The sequence below is a fragment of the Globicephala melas genome, chromosome 8 (genome assembly GCF_963455315.2).
Source record: "Globicephala melas chromosome 8, mGloMel1.2, whole genome shotgun sequence".
Lineage (NCBI taxonomy): Eukaryota > Metazoa > Chordata > Mammalia > Artiodactyla > Delphinidae > Globicephala > Globicephala melas.
In genome coordinates this window covers 45,309,800-45,329,121 of record NC_083321.1, presented here as the reverse complement: position 1 = coordinate 45,329,121, position 19,322 = coordinate 45,309,800, and the positions used below count along the sequence as shown (strand labels likewise).

At 35.8% G+C, this 19,322-nt stretch overlaps 1 protein-coding gene across 5 annotated transcripts in view; it reads right to left on the bottom strand.

The window, feature by feature from the left end:
• SBF2 (SET binding factor 2) overlaps nt 1–19,322 on the bottom strand; it is a 469,751-nt gene that overhangs the window by 169,198 nt on the left and 281,231 nt on the right. For all 5 annotated transcript variants that reach the window (XM_060303511.1, XM_030831355.2, XM_060303512.1 and 2 more), the window contains 3 exons: nt 10,900–11,104; nt 5,326–5,435; nt 3,805–3,954 (listed from right to left, as the gene is read on the bottom strand). In XM_060303511.1, coding sequence (XP_060159494.1) covers nt 3,805–3,954; nt 5,326–5,435; nt 10,900–11,104 — 465 coding nt within the window. The remainder of the gene's footprint in view (nt 1–3,804; nt 3,955–5,325; nt 5,436–10,899; nt 11,105–19,322) is intronic.

The window sequence follows — 19,322 nt, the reverse complement described above, 5'->3', positions numbered from 1 at the left end:
TAGAATTTCTGAGAAAGGTATCACTTGAAATGGGTTTTAAAAGATAAATATACCCGGGCTTCCCTGGTGGCGCAGTGGTTGAGAGTCCGTCTCCCGATGCAGGGGACATGGGTTCGTGCCCCGGTCCGGGAAGATCCCACGTGCCGCAGGGCGGCTGGGCCCGTGAGCCGTGGCCGCTGAGCCTGAGCGTCCGGAGACTGTGCTCCGCAACAGGAGAGGCCTCAACAGTGAGAGTCCTGCGTACCGAAAAAAAAAAGAGATAAATATGCCCTGCAAGAAAATGTAACAGTAGTACCCTAAGACATTAATGTGTATAAGTTATAAGATTATAAATAATAATGATACAATTAACACCCATATACACAGTTTAAGAAATAGAGTATTACCATTACCTTTGAAGATCTCTATGTTCATGTCCTTCCTCTCTGTCTCCTGGAGGTAATTTTCTTCAATATTTTGCTTATTCCCTTGATTTTCTTTTTTCCCAGTTTTATTGAGGTACATTTGACAGATAAAATTGTAGTATACAATGTGATGATTTAATATATGTACACATTGCTTTTCTTTTTAGTTTTAACACATATATTCTATCCCTAACTTAAATATCTCTAAATAATATATTACATGCTTTGAATTTTATATGAATGAAAGCATATTGTAATTGAATTGCCTTTTTATTTTTGCACAAAATTATCTTCTTTAAGATTCATCCACATTATTCCTTATAGCTGCAATTCATTCATTATCTCTGCAAATAATGTTCTAACATAAGAAAATAGCACAATTTATCTATACATTCTACTGCTGGTTGGCATATGAGTTGTTTCCAGTTTCCTGCTATTTCAAACAATGTTCCTATGAACATTTTTGCGCATATCTCTTGGTGTATGTGGGTAAGATCTCCTCTAAGAGTGGAATCACTGGGTCATAGAATATGTTCATATTCAGCTTTACAAGAAAATCTTTGTACCATTTTACACTCTAACAAGCAGAGTTTACATGCTCCATTTGTTCGATAACTTCACCAATACTTAATATTATCCAATTATACAATTATTGCAAAACAGTGAATGTAAAATGCTATCTCATTGTGGTTTTAATTTATATTTTTCCAGTTATTGACACAGATCATCTTTTTAAAAAATGTCATTTTATTTATACACTAATTATCCAACTGGATTTCCTTTCCTCTGGGATACTTTAAGTCTCTTGCCCATTTAAAATTTGGGTTGTCTTTTTCTTATTGATTTGTAGGAGCTTTTATAATCTGAGTACTAATCAGTTGGTAGTCATATGCTCTGCAAACATCTCTCACTCTGAAGTTTACATTTTCATTCTCTTTATGGTATTTTTTGATGAATTTTAATGTAGTCAATTTAATGTAGTCAAATTTACCAATCTTTTCTTTCTAACTGAGGTAAAAGTGGTATATAACAATATTTTCTTTTAAGATTGGCACTATTTTTACCATGTTTAACAAATCTTCCCCTCCCCCAAAGTCATAAGGCTATGCCATTTATTCTCTTTGAAAGACTATATAGGTTGGCTTTTCATATTTAAGTATTAATATTTAATCCACATAAAACTGATTTTAGTGTATAGTGTGAGGTATCGGTACATTTTTCCTGTACATGGTTCATTATGTGTACATGGTCACCCAACTGTCCCAGTACTAGTTATTGAATTTTTTACCTCTTTGTCACTAATCTGAAACACCAACTCTGTCATAAATCACATTTCCAAACATGTGTACATTTGTTTATAAACTCTAAATTCTGCTCTACTGGCCAATTTGTTTATGATTGTGCCACACACTGTCTTAATTACTACAATCTTAAACTAATTAAAAAATTTCTTAAGTGTTATTGAGGTATAACTGACAAATAAAATGGTAAGATATTTAAAGTGTGCACTGAGGTGATTTGATATATGTATACATCGTGAAAGGATTCCCACAACTCCGTTAAATAACACCTCTCCTTACACATTTACCTGTCTTTTTTTTTTTTTTTTTTGGTGAAAACATTTAAGTTCAACTCTTTTAGCAATTTCAGTTATATAATAAAGTGTTACCAGTTGTAGTCCCCATGTTGTACCTTGGATCCTCAGGCCTTATTCATCTTATAGCTAAAAGTTTGTACCACTTATCGACCTCTTTCTATTTCTTCCACCTCTCAGCCCCTGGCAACCATTTTCTACTCTGTTTCTAAGAGTCTGACCTTTTTTGTTTTTTAAGGTTCCACATATAATACCATGCAGCATTTGTCTTTCTCTGTCTGGCTTATTTCACTTGGCAGAATGCCTTCAGGGTTCATCCACGTTATTGCAAGTGGTAGAATTTCCTTCTTTCTCATGGCTGAATAATATTCCACTGTATTGTGTATATATACCACATCTTCTTTATCCATGTATCCATGTATCCACTGATGGACATTTAGGTTATTTCCACATCTTGGCTATTGTGACTAATGCTGCAGTGAACATGGGAGTGCAGATACTTCTTCAATAGCCTGTTTTCATTTCCTTTGGATATACCCAGAGTGGAACTGCTGGATCATATGGTATGGTTCTATTTTTAATTTTTTGAGGAATCTCCATACTATTTTTTATAGTGGTTACACCAATTTACAGTCCTACTGACAGTGCACAAGGGTTCCTTTTTCTCCATATCCTTGCCAATACTTATTATCCCCTGTGTCTTTGATAATAGCCTTTCTAACAGATGTGAGGTGGTATCTCGTTGTGATTTTGATTTGCATTTTCCCGATGATTAGTGATACGGAGCACATTTTCACTTACCTTTTCGCCATTTGTGTGTCTTCTTTTAAACTAATTTTTGATATGTGACAAGGCCAATTCCCAGGCTTTGCCGTTTGTTTTAGGAGCATGTTGATAATTCTCAGACTTTTGCTCTTTCTGTTGGGATTCTGATGGGAATTGCAGTAACTCTACAGATTATTTTGGGGAGAACTGATATCTTTATAATACTGAGTCTTCCAATCCATGAACGTGGTATATCTTTCCATGTCTTTAGGCCTTCTTTCATCCACAAATGTTATTATTAATTATATCCTGTAATTCTCACTTTCCAATCTACCAGAATTTAACATGCATTTTACTCAATCTCTCTGGAGTTCCACAGATAGTCTTTGAAATCTTAATATTTAATCACATTTTTCTCTTTGTACAAAAAGTTTAAGAAAGAATTTTTGCATCACCTACAAAGAATACGATGCCAATGTCAAGGGACAGGATAGGGAAATCAGATTATTTGCTTCTCCTAAACTGTGTCCTCATTATTGTGTGGGAAGTTTACCTCTGTAAGATAATACATGTATGTTGAAGCCAACTGGAAATATTTTTTTTGTGTGCTTTACCCACACAAAGTACTTAGTAAACGCTTAACTGAGTAATTCATTTATCATTTGGATTACCCACCATTCATTGCCCTCTGCTTTAATAGTACAACTGAAGACTGACTGAAAAGGGCTGACATGAATACAGACATTAAGTAATATACTAAATGTTTTAAAGATGACTTTTCATTTTCAGAAAGCTTGCTTATAGAACTAGTAAAATAACCTAATATTTTTCAAGAAAAAACAAAGAAAGAATAAAAAAACTCTTAATATTTATGCCAAGTAATACCTAAGTGTTTCTGACAGAAATGGTATGGATATTGGCTCTTCATCCTATTAGGTGCAGAAGGCTCAAGAACCTGATATATTGGTAATTACTGAATCACCTGGAAAAATAAAAAGTATTCTCAAATAAGAAGGATAATCTGAAAGAACTAAAAGTTACCTGTAGAGTACAGTTCATCATCCTTATTATGTAGTCGAACTGTTGATGGTCTAATATTGCCCGGTTTTGCTGAACATGTAAACCCAGCTCATCAGTGAGACACTGTCTTGCTGCCTTTCCTTTAAGGGCTCTCAGTGCAGCAGGAAGGGTCTGAGGACAAGAGAGGAAGACATGAACAAAAGGTACCACTGGAAAAAAAGTAACTTTCAATCATACTGAAAACTCACGTGTATCCTATAAACCATTTAACAGAGTTATTAGTAGAATTAAACTGCTAGAAAAGAGTTGATGTACTGTTAAGGACAACAGTAAACAGATGGATTTATAGTGATTTTTTAATTTGTAAGGCAGCATGAAAATAAGTAGGACTAGTTTATGTGATACATTTAAAAAACAATAAACTTCATTAAAAAAAACTCATCAAAATTGTGGTCACCAAAATAACTGTTGCTTCAGATTATGAGTCAAAACCACAGACACTTAGACACGTTCTTGCAATAACTGGTCACATCTCCATGGCAAGAATAGAAGGAAAAATTAAAATGACAAGAATCATGGGTGATTTTATACTTTTCAAGTGATTAGCAACTTAATCACTACTCAGTTTTAATTTATGACTGGAAAATTCTGCAATCTCTTCTTATTTCAAAAGCATAATTAAGAAGGAAAAAAACTCAGAGCAACAAACAGAAATCTCTAGGTGTATGTACTAAAATTCTTTCACTTCATCACCCACAAGAACGCCTCTTCCGTTTCACCTTTAGAGCTGAATTAATTTACTTTACATAAAGTAATAATTTAACTTTGAAAGCCTAAAATGAGAACAAAGGGGCAAAGAAGAAGGAAGGGAAGAAGACTGAGAGTAGGGGGACCTAATATTGTTACCACGGGTACAGGAAACAGGCTGTGAAAGCTGAAAGCAAGAGAAGCAAAAGAAAGTCTGTAACACTTCAACCATAAGAAAAAAATGGATACCAGAAAAACTCAAAATATAAAGAGGCTTGAGGTCATTTAGTGCAAGGGTAAAAACTTCATTTTACATGTTTTACTAGCCCCTTGTAATAAATGTTCAGAATTATGACGAGTCACTAAGGAAAGGTTACATATGTTTAGTATGTTTTATTAAAGAAGGCAAGAAAATGTGCTTTAACAAGGCATATTTAAATGAATACCACAATTTTTATAATTCATTACTTGTTCTAACTAGATTCTTTGTAATAAATAAAATTATATTTTAGATGTTAAGTTTCTAAGTAACATGCCAAAATAGAATTAATGAACAATGTTTAAAAGTTCCGGGGGGGGGGAAATGACTATCAATACTTCTCTGGTTGCCATATAATTAGGCTTGGGTAAGATTTTAAATCTTAGACACTGTTCATTTAAAATGATCAAAACAATGAAAGGATACTTTATAAGGAAAAGGGATTGAATCAGAGAAGCGGTCAGTAGGCAAGCTAAACATAGAAATCTGAAAGGGATGTGATGAACGCTTACTTGGGAAAGATGGCATTTTATTACCTTTTCAGTCTCCAATGTTTTATTTTCAAATATGAATGAGATGCAGTTTCTAACAACTTCCAGTCTCTGTGCACTGTTGAAAACTGTTGTCACCTTATCCATTATTGAAACTAGTAAAGGAGTATAAGGAAAACACAAATTAAACTCCTTCAGCAATTACAAAAGGGGAATATTACTGTTTACAGTTTATGACTCTGTTTACATGACCAACATTTAAGCGTTTTTTTCCCTTGTTACATGACACTGAAAGTATTTCATTTCCTCACTTTGATTACATTTTTAGGTTGTGAAGTGGCAGTCTAGTCAATGGGTTATTTAGGATAATTTCACAGGATAGATTCTAACACTGTACTTAACTCTTAGGCAAATTAATTCATATTTACATTGCTCAGTAAATTTTTTTTAAGGTAATAATTTTTCCTTTAATTGTAAACAAACAAACAGATAAAAAATATTTTGGGTACAAGATCATGACAAAAATAGCAAACACTCATATGTAAGAGGACTGACTACTAACAGACAAAGAAGTTGATACTTCTAACATATTACCAAAGAAAAACCACATACCACAAAAAATTAGGTTCTACAAATCTGAGTACAGGTGACCTGAAGAAGCACTGCACACAAAGAGAAATGATCATGGCCAAAGAATCACTATAAAAATTTGGGAGAGTCACTTCTCAGTTCTGTGAACTTAGTACCTGTCAACTTTACAAGGTTGGATAATTCTAGTGTACTACATAGGCTTACATTACTTAAAATAAATTTAACTTATTAAAAGAATATTAGAAAGATATAAATTGAAGCAGTATTTGTCAAATAAAAAGTATAATTTCACAAAGAACTACACTATATAATTTGTACAAATGAGGCAGTATCAATAATTCTTAAGCCTTATACTTTATGGCTGCTCTTACCTAACAAGAAAGACCACCATATCTTACTCTTAGCATTCCTTTCATTTCATCAATACGAAATTTTATATCCTTCAAATAATTTTTTAAACTTTTAAAAATCTTGAAATAATTATAAGCTTACAAAAAGTTGCAAATTATTACAGAGAAGATCCATGCACTTAATCACCTTCCCCCATGGTGATATCTTACATAACTATACTGCTTTATCAGAATCAGGAAATCAATCTTACTTGGTTTTTACTGTAGTTTTCTTGAAATCACTTAAAATCATGTAAGATTAACATTAATGACCATGACTGTAAAATAGATCATTTCATATGACTTTTCTGTCTGAAACATGCATTCTTAATTTTGCACTCTGGTGCTTCCCACATGTGTAGGTCAGTGGCATAGACTGAAATTGAAATTGATCTATATTTAGAGTAGAAAACTTCTTAGTCTCCAAATAAGACCACATGCTTTATTGAGAGAGTAACATCTTTAACCTATGTTTATAAAATTTTAATTCTAAAATCTTTTTAGCAGCATTTTAAATTTTCTTTAGGATGAACCATTAAAAACCCCACATTTTCTTATAATGAATCTGTTTACCATCTGGGAATTATTATTTTCCTTTGGAGACTATGACTTGGTTCATTCCCAGAAGAAAGTTCTTCACTTAGAGTTACTGATGTATCAGGCATTGGCCAAATCCCCAGTTGTGGCATTCTAATACTAGCTTTCTAACATTTGATAACAACTCTGGTTTGTGGGTATTTGACCTCCCCAGGGCTTCCTTCCCAAGGCTTTGGCTTTCAAATGCTATTTCTAGCATTTGAAATAGCATTTGAATAGTATTCTTCAACACTCTGGTCCCTCTGAGGAACAGCTGGAAACTAATTAACCTCTCAAAATGTGAATGGCTCTTAAAGTGACAGAGCAATTCTACATTCAGATTAAATGGGTATCATGTAAAATGAAACATTCATACCTTTTAATTTTAATACAAGGGAAATCCTAATTCTGATCAACTCAAATGAACCAGAAACTGGGACAGAGGTCCCTGTATTCGTCTTTCACTCATTCATTCATCATTTGTTCGTTTGTTCATTCATTCATTCATTCTAGTTTTACAGGAAGTGCATGCAGGGACAAATACTGAGTCATGTGTAACTCTTTCACTGACTACAATGAGACATTCCATATGCATCTAAAAAAAGAATTTGATGCTGATTGAAAATGAAAGTAAAGAGATTATACAAAAACAATATTGAGACAAGGCTACAATTCAAGCAAATTAAAATTTAAACCAACTTCTAATCTGTTCATGTGGGTATTTAAAGAAAGCATTCAACTAGCTCATGGATATTAAAGTTAAATGACCAAACCCTTCAAAAAATAACTACCCTAACATGTCTACTTCTCCTCCATTCTCTTCTCTATGTGAAAGTACAATCAACACTTAAGTAAAAGCTGTTACTACTTAGGGAAATAATAACAAATTAACATTATTAAGTAAATAATAAGTAATATTAACATTACTATATAACATAAACGTTAAGATACATAAATTATTAACATTACAACATAAACAACATAAATAATTAAACAACATAAATAATTAATGTATTATTATCCCGGAATTTTAATAATAAAATTTCACTCACTTCCAAGTATGATGGAACAGTTTGTAACAAACTAAAACTCCCACCAGGAACAATTATATAAAAGTAAGATAAAATGCAAAAGCCATCTATTTAAATATATCAGAGTGCTACAGAAACACATGGATTAGAGGACCTAAAATTCCAGAGAAAGGAAAAGACCAAAGAGGTAAGTTAACAAGTACATCCACTTTTTCCCTAAGAGATTTGCCAATATTGAGTACAGACAGGAAGCTGAGAATCTGGGCTTGATTCTGGCAGATGGCCAGGTTGACCAGCAAAGTTTCTGTTGAGAGCTGAACAGACAAAAGTGGATGTATGCTATAGTCCTGAAGTAAACCTCTAAAAGAACAGTAAACGTATATAAATAACAAGTTAACAGATATAAATTATGGAATAGAAAATAATTTATTAATCGAAAAGAATGAAAGAAAGCAGGGGAAAATGTAAAACAAGAGGATCAAATAGAAAAAACCCAGTAAATTATATTAAAGCCATTACTGTATGAGTAATTATATTTATATAAATGAGCTAAATACAAGTAATATACTACAATAGTCAAACTGGAGGAAAAAAACCCTCACATGCTGCTTACAAGAGGCATACCTTAATTATAAGGACCCAGAATTTGAAAATAAAAAAATAAAAAACGATAAACCATACAAACACTAACCAAAGGAAGGCTGGTCTAGCCGTATAAAACTCAAAGTACACTTTATGCCAAGAAGTGTTACTAGAGACAAAGCAGGACATTCCATAATGATTAAGGGGTCAATCACCAGGATGCTATAATATTTGTAAATATATTTGCATATAACAAATCAATTTCAAAATACATAAAGAAAAAATGGAGAGAACTAAAATGAGAACTAGGCAATTCTATTACTTATCATGGGAGACTTTAACACATCTCCCGCAATAGCTGAAGAAAAAGAAGAGATAAAAATCAGTAAAAAAAAAAAAAAAAAAAAAAAAAAAAAAAAAGACAATGCACAGAATGGGAAAAAATATTTGCAAATTAACATGTTTCATAAGGGACTTGTATACAGAACATACAGAGACTTCTTAAACAAAAAGACAAATAGCTCAATTTAAAAATGGGCAAAGGGGGGCTTCCCTGGTGGCGCAGTGGTTGAGAGTCCGCCTGCCGATGCAGGGGACACGGGTTTGTGCCCCGGTCCGGGAAGATCCCACATGCCGCAGAGTGTCTGGGCCCGTGAGCCATGGCCGCTGAGCCTGCACGTCCGGAGCCTGTGCTCCGCAACGGGAGAGGCCACAACAGTGAGAGGCCCGCATACCACAAAAAAAAAAAAAAAATGGGCAAAGGATCTGAACAGAGACACTTCTTTTCCAGAAAAGATATAAAAATGGCCAATAAGCACATGAGAAGATACTCTACATTAGTAGATGTGGAGAAACCAGAATGCCATACATTGCTGGTAGGAATGTAAAATAGTGTGGTTGTTTTGGAAAATAGCCTGGCAGCTCCTCAAAACATTAAACACAGGCTTATCATATAACCTGACAATTCCACTCCTAGATATTTACCTGACAGAACTGAAAACATATGTCCACACAAAAACTTACACATGAACGCTCACAGCAGCACTATTATTAGTAGCCAAAAAGTAGAAACAACCCAAATGTCCATCAACTGATATATGGATAACAAAATGTGATACATACCCATACAATGGAATATTATTCAGCCACAAAAAGCAATGAAGTACTACACATGCTACATGGATGAACCTTGAAAATATCATGCTACATGAAAGAAGCCAATCACAAAAGATCACATATTGTACAATTCCATTTATATAAAATGTCCAAAATAGGCAAATCTATAAAGACAGGAAGTAGATTACCGCCTAAAGCTGGGGAAGGAGTGGTTTTGGGGGTGGGGTGGGGAGTAACTGCTAATGGGTATGGGTGTTTCTATTTGGAGGAATGAAAATGTTTGAAATTAGACAGTGAAAATGCACTCTGTGAAGATACTAAAAACCACTGAATTGCACACTTTTTTTTTTCTTGGCTGCGTTGGGTCTTTGCTGCTGCACACGGGCTTTCTCTAGTTGTGGTGTGCAGGCTTCTCATTGCGGTGGCTTCTCTTGTTGCTGAGCACAGGCTCTAGGCACGTGGGCTTCAGTAGTTGTGGCTCACGGGCTCTAGAGCGCAGGCTCAGTAGTTGTGGCGCACAAGCTTAGCTGCTCCACGGCATGTGGGATCTTCCCGGACCAGGGCTCAAACCCGTGTCCCCTGCATTGGCAGGCGGATTCTTAACCACTGCGCCACCAAGGAAATCCTGAATTGCACACTTTAAATGGGTGAATTTTATGGTATGTGAATTACATCTCAATATAGCTATTTTTAAAAAAGAAGATTCCACAGTGGGAGCCGTTAGGCTAATCGTTACCCTGTGAGGGGTACTGAATGGAAAAGTGTTTCTAGGTATTGATAGTGCTGATTCTGGTTGCACGAATTTGTTCACTTTGTGAAAACTCATCAAGCTGTGCACTTCTGTTTTTGTGTCTTATATCTTAATAAAAGGTTTACTTTTTTCCTTTTAAGATTTATTTATTATTTATTTTTGGTTGCGTCGGGTCTTAGTGGCAGCACATGGGATCTTCGTTGAGGCATGCGGGATCTTTCAATGCAGCGCGCAGGCTCTTCGTTGCAGTGCACGGGCTTCTCTCTAGTTGTGGCATTCAGGTTTTCTCTCCCTAGTTGTGGCACACAGGCTCCAGGGTGCGTGGGCTCTGTAGTTGTGGCACAGGGGTTCCAGAGCGCGTGGGCTCTGTAGTTTGCAGCACTTGGGCTCTCTCATTGAGGCACGTGAGCTCAGTAGTTGTGGCGCGCGGGCTTAGCTGCCCCGTGACATGTGGGATCCCAGTTCTGCGACCAGGGATCGAACCCACGTCCTCTGCATTGGAAGGTGGATTCTTTACCACTGGACCACCAGGGAAGTCCTCAAAAGGTTTAGTTTTAAAACAAATAAATGGACAAATACATACCAACAGGTGGACCTGCGGGCACAACACATTTCTTTTCCACTCTTGAAGCAGGAGGTGCATTCTGGTTCTTGGCAAGATTTTCCTGTATTAATTCCTGTACCCGAGTTTCATTAATCTTTGGGAAAGGAAGAATATGAACTCGCAAGTGGGATCCTTCTGTTGGACGTGGAACTTTCTGAAACGCCATATGAGGGTTTGGATTTTCCTGCGATATGAAACATACGTAAAATGATTCCAAAGTTAAAAGAACAATGGCAGATTGTCAGCCAGAAACTGAAATCAGAGAGATGAGACACTGTACATACATTCAAATATATGCCATAAAATACAGAGTATTGGAATCTTACTTCTTACATGATTTACCAGCAGCATCTGATACAGCTGATCACTCTTTTTCCTCTTCAAGGAACACTTTCTTCACTTGGTTTCTAGGTCGTCTTGTTACATCTTTGTTTATTTTTCATCTCCCTAATCTCTTAACTATGTGAATACCCCAGGGCTCAGATCATGGGCCACTTTTCTAATTACACTTACTTTCTTGGTGATAACTTCCAGTCTTTTATCTTTAAACCATAAATCACCAATGATTCACAGATTTTTATCTCCAAATGAGCTTCCTCCTGAACTCCATACCTGTATATTCAACCACCTGCACATAGTGTTTCCATCTGGATTTAAAATAACATTGTAAATATATGTCCAAAATGGAGCACTTAATATTCACCTCCTCCAAATCTGCTTTCTACAGTCTTCCCCACTTCAGTAAATGGCATATTTACTTTTTCCAATCACTCCGGTGAAAAGCTTAATCATTAATGCCTTTCTCTAATACCGAATTATCCATTCCTCTGCAAACCTTTTACACTTTGCCTTTAAAATACGTTTATAACCTGACCACTTTTCAATACATCTTGGTTCAAGCCAATATCTCTCATGTTGCTACAGAACATTCTCTTAACCAGTCTCCCTGCTCCACCCTTTGCTCCTACCCTCACTCTATTTTTAACACCACAGACAGAGTGATCTAGTTAAAATGTCAAATCATCACCTAACTACTCTGTTCATTCAAATAGCTCTTCATCTCATTCAGAGTAAAACCAAAAGTTCTTACAATAATTTACAAGATATGGCTTCTCTATATGACTGTGCCCTACTACTGTTTCCTTCATTCATTCTGCTCCTGCTACACAGGCCTTCTAATTCCCGCCTCAAAGTCTTCACACTTAACTGTTCCCTCTGCCTGGAATGCCTGTCTCCCACCAGTTTGTACAGCACCCTCTCTCTTTTCCTGCATGTCTTTGCTCAAATGCCACCTTTCGTGCCCACCCTATCTAAAATGACACCCCCCAACACAGTCCCTATCCCCCTTACTATATTTCCCTTGTCACCTTCTCACATACTACAAATTCTATTTAACTTGTTTATTGTCTGTCCTTTTCTCATTAAAACGAAACTCAAGAGGACAGACATTTTGATCAATTATAAACTATTTTTTCATCCTCTGCTGTATACATATTGCATCTAGAAACTGCCTGGCACATAGCAGGCACCCTAAACTACTTCCTACTGTATGCTAATGAGTGGGACACAATGTTGAACACATATTAGAATTGCAGTAATTAAATTAATTGTGTCAGTTAATATTTTCATAGACCCTTAGGGCTGGCATGGACTTTTATCCAGCTACCACTTAAGTAGAATTATATTTCAAATACTACGGGCAGAGTGGAATCCATCCTTTTTACAAAGTTCTCTAAAGAATGCTGCTATAGGGGCTTCCCCGGTGGCGCAGTGGTTGAGGGTTCGCCTGCTGATGCAGGGGACACGGGTTCGTGCCCCGGTCCGGGAGGATCCCACATGCCGTGGAGCTGCTGAGCCTGTGCTCCGTAACGGGAGAGGCCACAACAGTGAGAAGCCCGCATACCACACACACACACAAAAAAGAAGGCTGCTATACAATCATTCTTAGACCAATTCTTGCATTTATTATTCTTTGCAACCAGAAAATTTCTTTTTCCTCCTGAACCTGTGTTATTCACGTTGTACATTAGGCTCAATACTGCCCTATACATTCTCTGGACAGTTAAAATGGCCAACTCTCATCACCTACCAGAGCTGCTCCCCACAATTCTTTTTGGTTATTTGACCCAGACCCAGACCACAGCAGATGATATAGGGAGCATATCTCAGCAATACAATGGAAATAATACTCCTTTAAGTGTCAAAAGCCTGGGTTCTAGTTTTTGCTCTGCTCATTATGTGATGCTGGATAAATAACTTTGCCTAAGTATATACAGGCATACCTTGTTTTATTGCACTTCACTTTATTGTGCTTCGTAGATACTAGGTTTTTTACAAATTGAAGGTCTGTGGCAATCCTGTGTCGAACAAGAGTACTGGCACCATTTTTTCCAACAGTATTTGCTAACTTTGTGTCTCTATGTCATGTTTTGGTAATTCTAACAATATTTCAAACTTTTTCATCATTATTATATTTGTTATGGTGATATGTGGTCAGGGATCTTTGATGTTATTATTACAAAAAGATTATGATTTGCTGAAGGCTCAGATGATGGTTAACATTTTTTAGCAAAAAAGTATTTTTAAATTAAGGCATGTACATTGTTTATTTAGACACAAATACTATTATTGCACAGTTAACAGACTACAGTACAGTGTAAACACAACTTTTATATGCACTGAGAAACCAAAAAATGCGTGTGACTCACTTTATTGTGATATTCGCTTTACTGCAGTGGTCTGGAACTGAACCCACAATGTCTCTGAGGTATGCCTGTACTTACGCTTTTCTTAAAAGGTTCCTGAGGAGGTGAAATCAGATTGAAAACTTGTTCTTGCCAAAGTAGCCCTCATACACACTTTGTATTTTCCCCTTATATTGTCAGCAAAGACAGGAAAAAATAAGTAAATTCCTATGCCAAGTCTTCACAATCACCACTTTCTAAACTATATGTTGAAAAAACTGTTCCAAAATTACACCTGGATTAACACCAATATCACTAGCCCAGAATTTCTGAAACTGCCCTTTTCCAAAAGCAGCATGTTTTTTCTCTGTTCTTTAGGCACAATATCTAAGATACCTCGTCTTCTCAAAAGTTATAAATATCAACTTTCTAATACCCATTGGGCAGATATTTCTTTCAGGAGGGGGAGGTAATTCATGTGGATTTTGAGTTTGAATCATTTAAAGTACATTCTTCACTACTTCCATTTCTATCTATACTTATTTTCTTTATAATAAAATAAAAACTTTAAAGATACTTCCTATGATATAAATAATATTCATTAAAACAAATTTGAAAAAATGGAAAAATAAAAGTAGAAATCTTCTTAGTGGTGCCAGTATCTTTTCTAGTATATTTTCTCTCTCTCTTACTATGTATTCTTCTCTCTTGCTCCAAAAATGACTTAAGGTGGTTTAGAAAAATAAAGATACACATATTGATTGCTTCTAATCAAAATTCTGTAATGTTATGGATTCATCCTAAACTTTGTAAGGAAGATCAAAGATCCAAAAACAGTCAAGGCAATTCTGAAGAAGAGTAAATAGAGAAGTCAAACTTTCCAGATATCAAAATTTATGCAAACCTTTAATAATTAATACAGTATAGTAACTGGCATCACTGAAGGGTTAAAGGGCTAATGGAATAGAGAAGCCCAGAAGCAGGACTATATGTGAAAATGTGATAGAGACAGGAAACACTATAATTCAGAAGGAAAAGTTAGACAATTCAATGAGAGAAGGTAATACAACAAAGTAATTTTAGCTCATGGTCTCTGATATCAGACAGCCTGGGTCAAATCCTAGCTTAGCCACTCACTAGTAGCGTGACCCGGTGCAGTATCAATTCTCTTACCACTTGGGTTTTAGTTTCCTCATCTGTAAGGAAGATAATAATATAATACCTACTTCACAAGGTTCTTGTGAGGGTGGAACAAGTTGTTATAGGAAAGCTTTACAACACACACACACACACACACACACACACTTCCCCAGAATAAATCTGAAAGCTCTTTTCTGAAAGTTTAGAGTATATTCATTTGAAAAATGTTTAGTCACTGCATATTCTATGGCATGACACCATGCCTCTGAGACTAAAACCACCTCTTTCTCCCAGGGTTCCCATCATATCACCAGCTACTTATATTTTAACAACAATGACAACAATAATAGTACTCAATGAGGGTTTAAATAAAAATCACTTGTTAAAGAAAAGATATAGCTATTTGTCACTAATAGTATTTTTTTTCTCATAAGCAATTTGAAATATTGTAAACCGAATCCATATACAATTCAGAATAATAAGCATTCTAAAAAATGATTTTAAAACAAAGTTCAAAGCTGAGGCTATCCTTTAGCTGTACAGATAGTCTTCATAAAAATTCAGATTATGGGCTAAAGTTACTAAATGATAATATATTCAGCTGTGTTTAGAAAATTGAAAAAAGGCTCATGCTCCAAGATCTAGTACTATTTGGTTTTCTGGCGGCCGTATTTGTACGCTGCTGCCCTCTAGCGGGCAGTATGGTAAATATAAAGGACCACACTCACCACCTCACACCCACCTTAGTCACATAATGACTTCTGAGAAGATAGCAGAAATGAGACATTTTAAGGCTCGTTGAACTCTGCATGTTCTTGGAAACATGCTATAATTTGTAACTCCAAATGCGTTTAGATCAATCCCTTGAAGATTACTGAGCTCATTAAAAACCGCAGCCCAATTTCATTGTTGAATCTCCGTGTTGAAATAAGGAAATGCATTATTTTCCAACAGAACAAAAAAGCAGCCAAATATTCATCTTTGATTTTAGAGAAGTGCAAATATAAAGTAATAACCAAGGACTTAGACAACTACATACTTATGGTGAACATAATTCTGTCCAAAGCAACAAGAAAGCTGGCAAAATGCGCTATCATTTAGAGGGAATTTTAAAGTTGGATAATGATTTTCAAGAAGTGGGTTCTGTAATCCTGCTTTTAGAGTATACTATAGCAATGGGAGGTATAATGATTTTCTCAGACTTGAAAAAATGACACACACACCATCTGGTCTGGAAACATGGATTTTTCTTTTCTCTCTCTCTTTTTTTTTGGCAAGCTAAATGAGAATATGCTTAGGGCTTACAAAAAACAAGGCTGAGAAAGCACTTCAAATAAAAGCAAAGCAAAGCAAGACAAAACAAAAAGCCCCAAACCCTACTGGAAATTCAAAGTAGGCACACTGGGAAAAAAAATTTCTTCCAACACATTGGTCTCAGCAATGAATGACAAATCAATGTGACCTTGTCAGGGTTTACCAAGTTTCCCATATTAATTTAGGTATTTAATAATTATTTAATGTGCACCAATCATACCTAGACCTGTGTTACACAAATTCTTAAAAATCCTTTTAAATACAGCCGAAACCAATACTATCAATTGGACTAAATCGTTGAACACTGAAAAAATGTAACTGGACTTTTTAGAGTTGCCTGGCTGTGAACATGTTTGATGGAAAGAAACACTCTCAATTTTCCATCCTCACAGGTCTTTCAATGATCACCTAATAGAATTAATGTCTCATCCTTAATACAAAGAAATTTGGTATATGACTTCAATATGTAATGTGCTGGTTGCCCTAATTCAGGGTTTCTTAACCTTGACACTATTGACATTTTGGGCTAGATAATTCTTTGTTTGGTGGTGGGGGGCAGGGAAAAGTGGGTGTCTTGTATACTGTAAGATGTTTAGAAGCATCCCTGGCCTCTACTTACTAGATGCTACTAGTATACCCTTTCTAGTTGGGACAGCCAAAAAATGTCTCCAGACGCTGACAAATTTCTGGGGGTACAGAGTTTGCCCCTGTTAGAACAACTGCTCTAATTCATGACTCTAGACGGAGGCTTCATGGTCTAAGACAAGTCTTTTTACAAGTACCAAGAAAGCACAAAGTGACTAGCTAGGAGACCTAATACTCTCACTCACCCGCTGGCATGCAAATTAAAGCCATAAAAGGAGAAAACCACACACCTATTGAAATGGCTAAAAACAAAGCAAAACAAAAAAACAACTGAGGATACCAACTGTTGGTGAAGACACAAAGCAAACAGAACACTCAAATATTGCTGGCGGGAATGCAAAAATGGTATAGACTTAAGGAAACAGTCTGGCAGTTTCTTACAGAGATAACATTTTGTTACCATTTTTCCAGCATCCTACTCCTAAATATTAACTCAGGAGCAAAAAATATTCAAGTTCACACAAAAACCTGTACAAATGTTTAGGGTGGTTTTACTCATAATTGCCAATACTGTCCTTCATTTGCTCAACAGATAAATAAAACTCTGGTATAACCATACAATGGAGTACTGCTCAACAATAAACAGGAATGACATACATGCAGTGGCATGGATGAGTCTGAAATGCATTATTCTAAGAGAAAGAAACCAGACTCGAAAAACTATGTCATGACATTATGGAAAAAGCAAAAACTACAGAGACAGAAAACAGATCAGGTGCCAAGAGTCTGAAGTGGCAGAGCGATGTGACTCTAAGGGAGCATTAAGAAGAAACTTGGGGCGACAGAAATGCTCTACGCCCTCAGTGTGGTGGCGGTGGCCGCAAAACTCATTCGTTTACCAAAACCCATCAAACCGCACGTTAAGAAGGGTAAATCTTACTACCTGTAGATTACACCATGGTAAACCCGACTGAAAATAGACAAGCAAACCAGACAGGGTGGAGGAAGGAATCTGATTTTTACGCTTTGGGGTGGGGGCCTCATTTCATCCTAACAATCTAAGTAAGTTGTTTATGTTTTGACTTTTTAAGATGAAAGATGACTGTAATATTTTACTTTCTTCCTATAACAACAAAAACAAACCCCTTTATTCACAGTTGGCAAAGAGTACAAACATCATCAGTGTAGACTGAATGTGCCTGGGAGTGAAATTAACTTTCTGCAGAAATGTAAAGGGAACAGATCTTATGTGATTTAGAATGGCTACTCCTGCATTTGGGCTTTGTTCTCTCATTAGTTTTCAGACTTATTTGTTTCAACATTGGGCAATGAAATACTTATTAGGCACAAACAGAAATCTCATATTATTTTATAAGAAAGTCCAAGTCCTCTCATTTTTCCTTTAATTTTTAAGAAAACAAATTACACAGTCTAGCAAATGTTTATGTACTACCGCAGATGAAAAACAAATTAGAAAAACTGCACTATGTAAAACAGTAAAACACATGTCCAATTGATTTCTTGCTGCCTTGGAACAGATGTTTATAAAGCTCTTGATCTGACCTATCCTAATATTCTCATTTTGCATTCGGCTAGTTGTCTTTTATAAGTGTATACCAAGAATCACAGAGAAAGAGCAGGTGAGTAGCTACATGTGCTGTCATGTAGACATCAAGAATTCTGATAGCCAAAGTAGGCAGACACAGTATTATCAACCCGGCATGGAAAGAAAAGCTGTACCAATGTATGGCCAATAAAAATCTTCATGGTATAACTTTGCCAACACATACACATTTGTCTCTAATGGATTTATTCCTTTCCTTCGTCTTCATTCCACCTTCCCTTTCCCTTCTCCACCAAACTCACCAAACACTTTTCTTAACTATTTAGGAAGCTTCAGAAAGTTAAAAGAGCAGCTAAACCCCGTTGCAATTCATCCTACTCAGGTCCACTCACATTCCTACAATTCATCCCTACTCACTGAAAAGCACTATAAGGGAATGATGATAAGAAACTGGACAGTTAACGTTTGTTTTTGAGGTACTTCAAAGGGAAGTGAAAGAGAGAGGCTAGATACACATACCAGACTTCAGTGCAATAAAGTATTTACAAACATCTGAATGGAATCACCAGGTCTCAATTCTAACCCAATAATAAGGAAACAGTCAAATTATATGGTTGGTTTTTGCTTACCAAAAGGGAATTTTAGAAATGTGATAAAAAAAAAAAAAAGACTAGTTAAAAATAGAACCATCTGGATTATTTTCCTTGCATTGAGACCATCCTTCCTCCCTCCCCTCAACTTCCTGTACAACCCAAGAAAGTAACTTTACCATCATGTCTGTTTTTAACTTTGTATCTACTTCAGATAAAACTTTGTATTTACTTCAGAAAAAACTTTGTATTTACTTTAGGACCATCATGGATTTAGAATCACAGAACTGGAAGGAATCTCATAAAGTCTGATGATAATCCACTGGAATATTCTCAAATACTCATTACTCATTCATCATGTATGTGTATCCCCTTCTCAAGGATATTAGTGGAATCATGTACCTAGAAAATGCCTGGAACTAGTAGGTACCTAATATACATACTGAATGAACAAATTTGATTAACTTAAATGGAACAGAATTAGACTGTGGAAGGGAAAAAGCCCAGCAAGGGCTCAAGAAATGC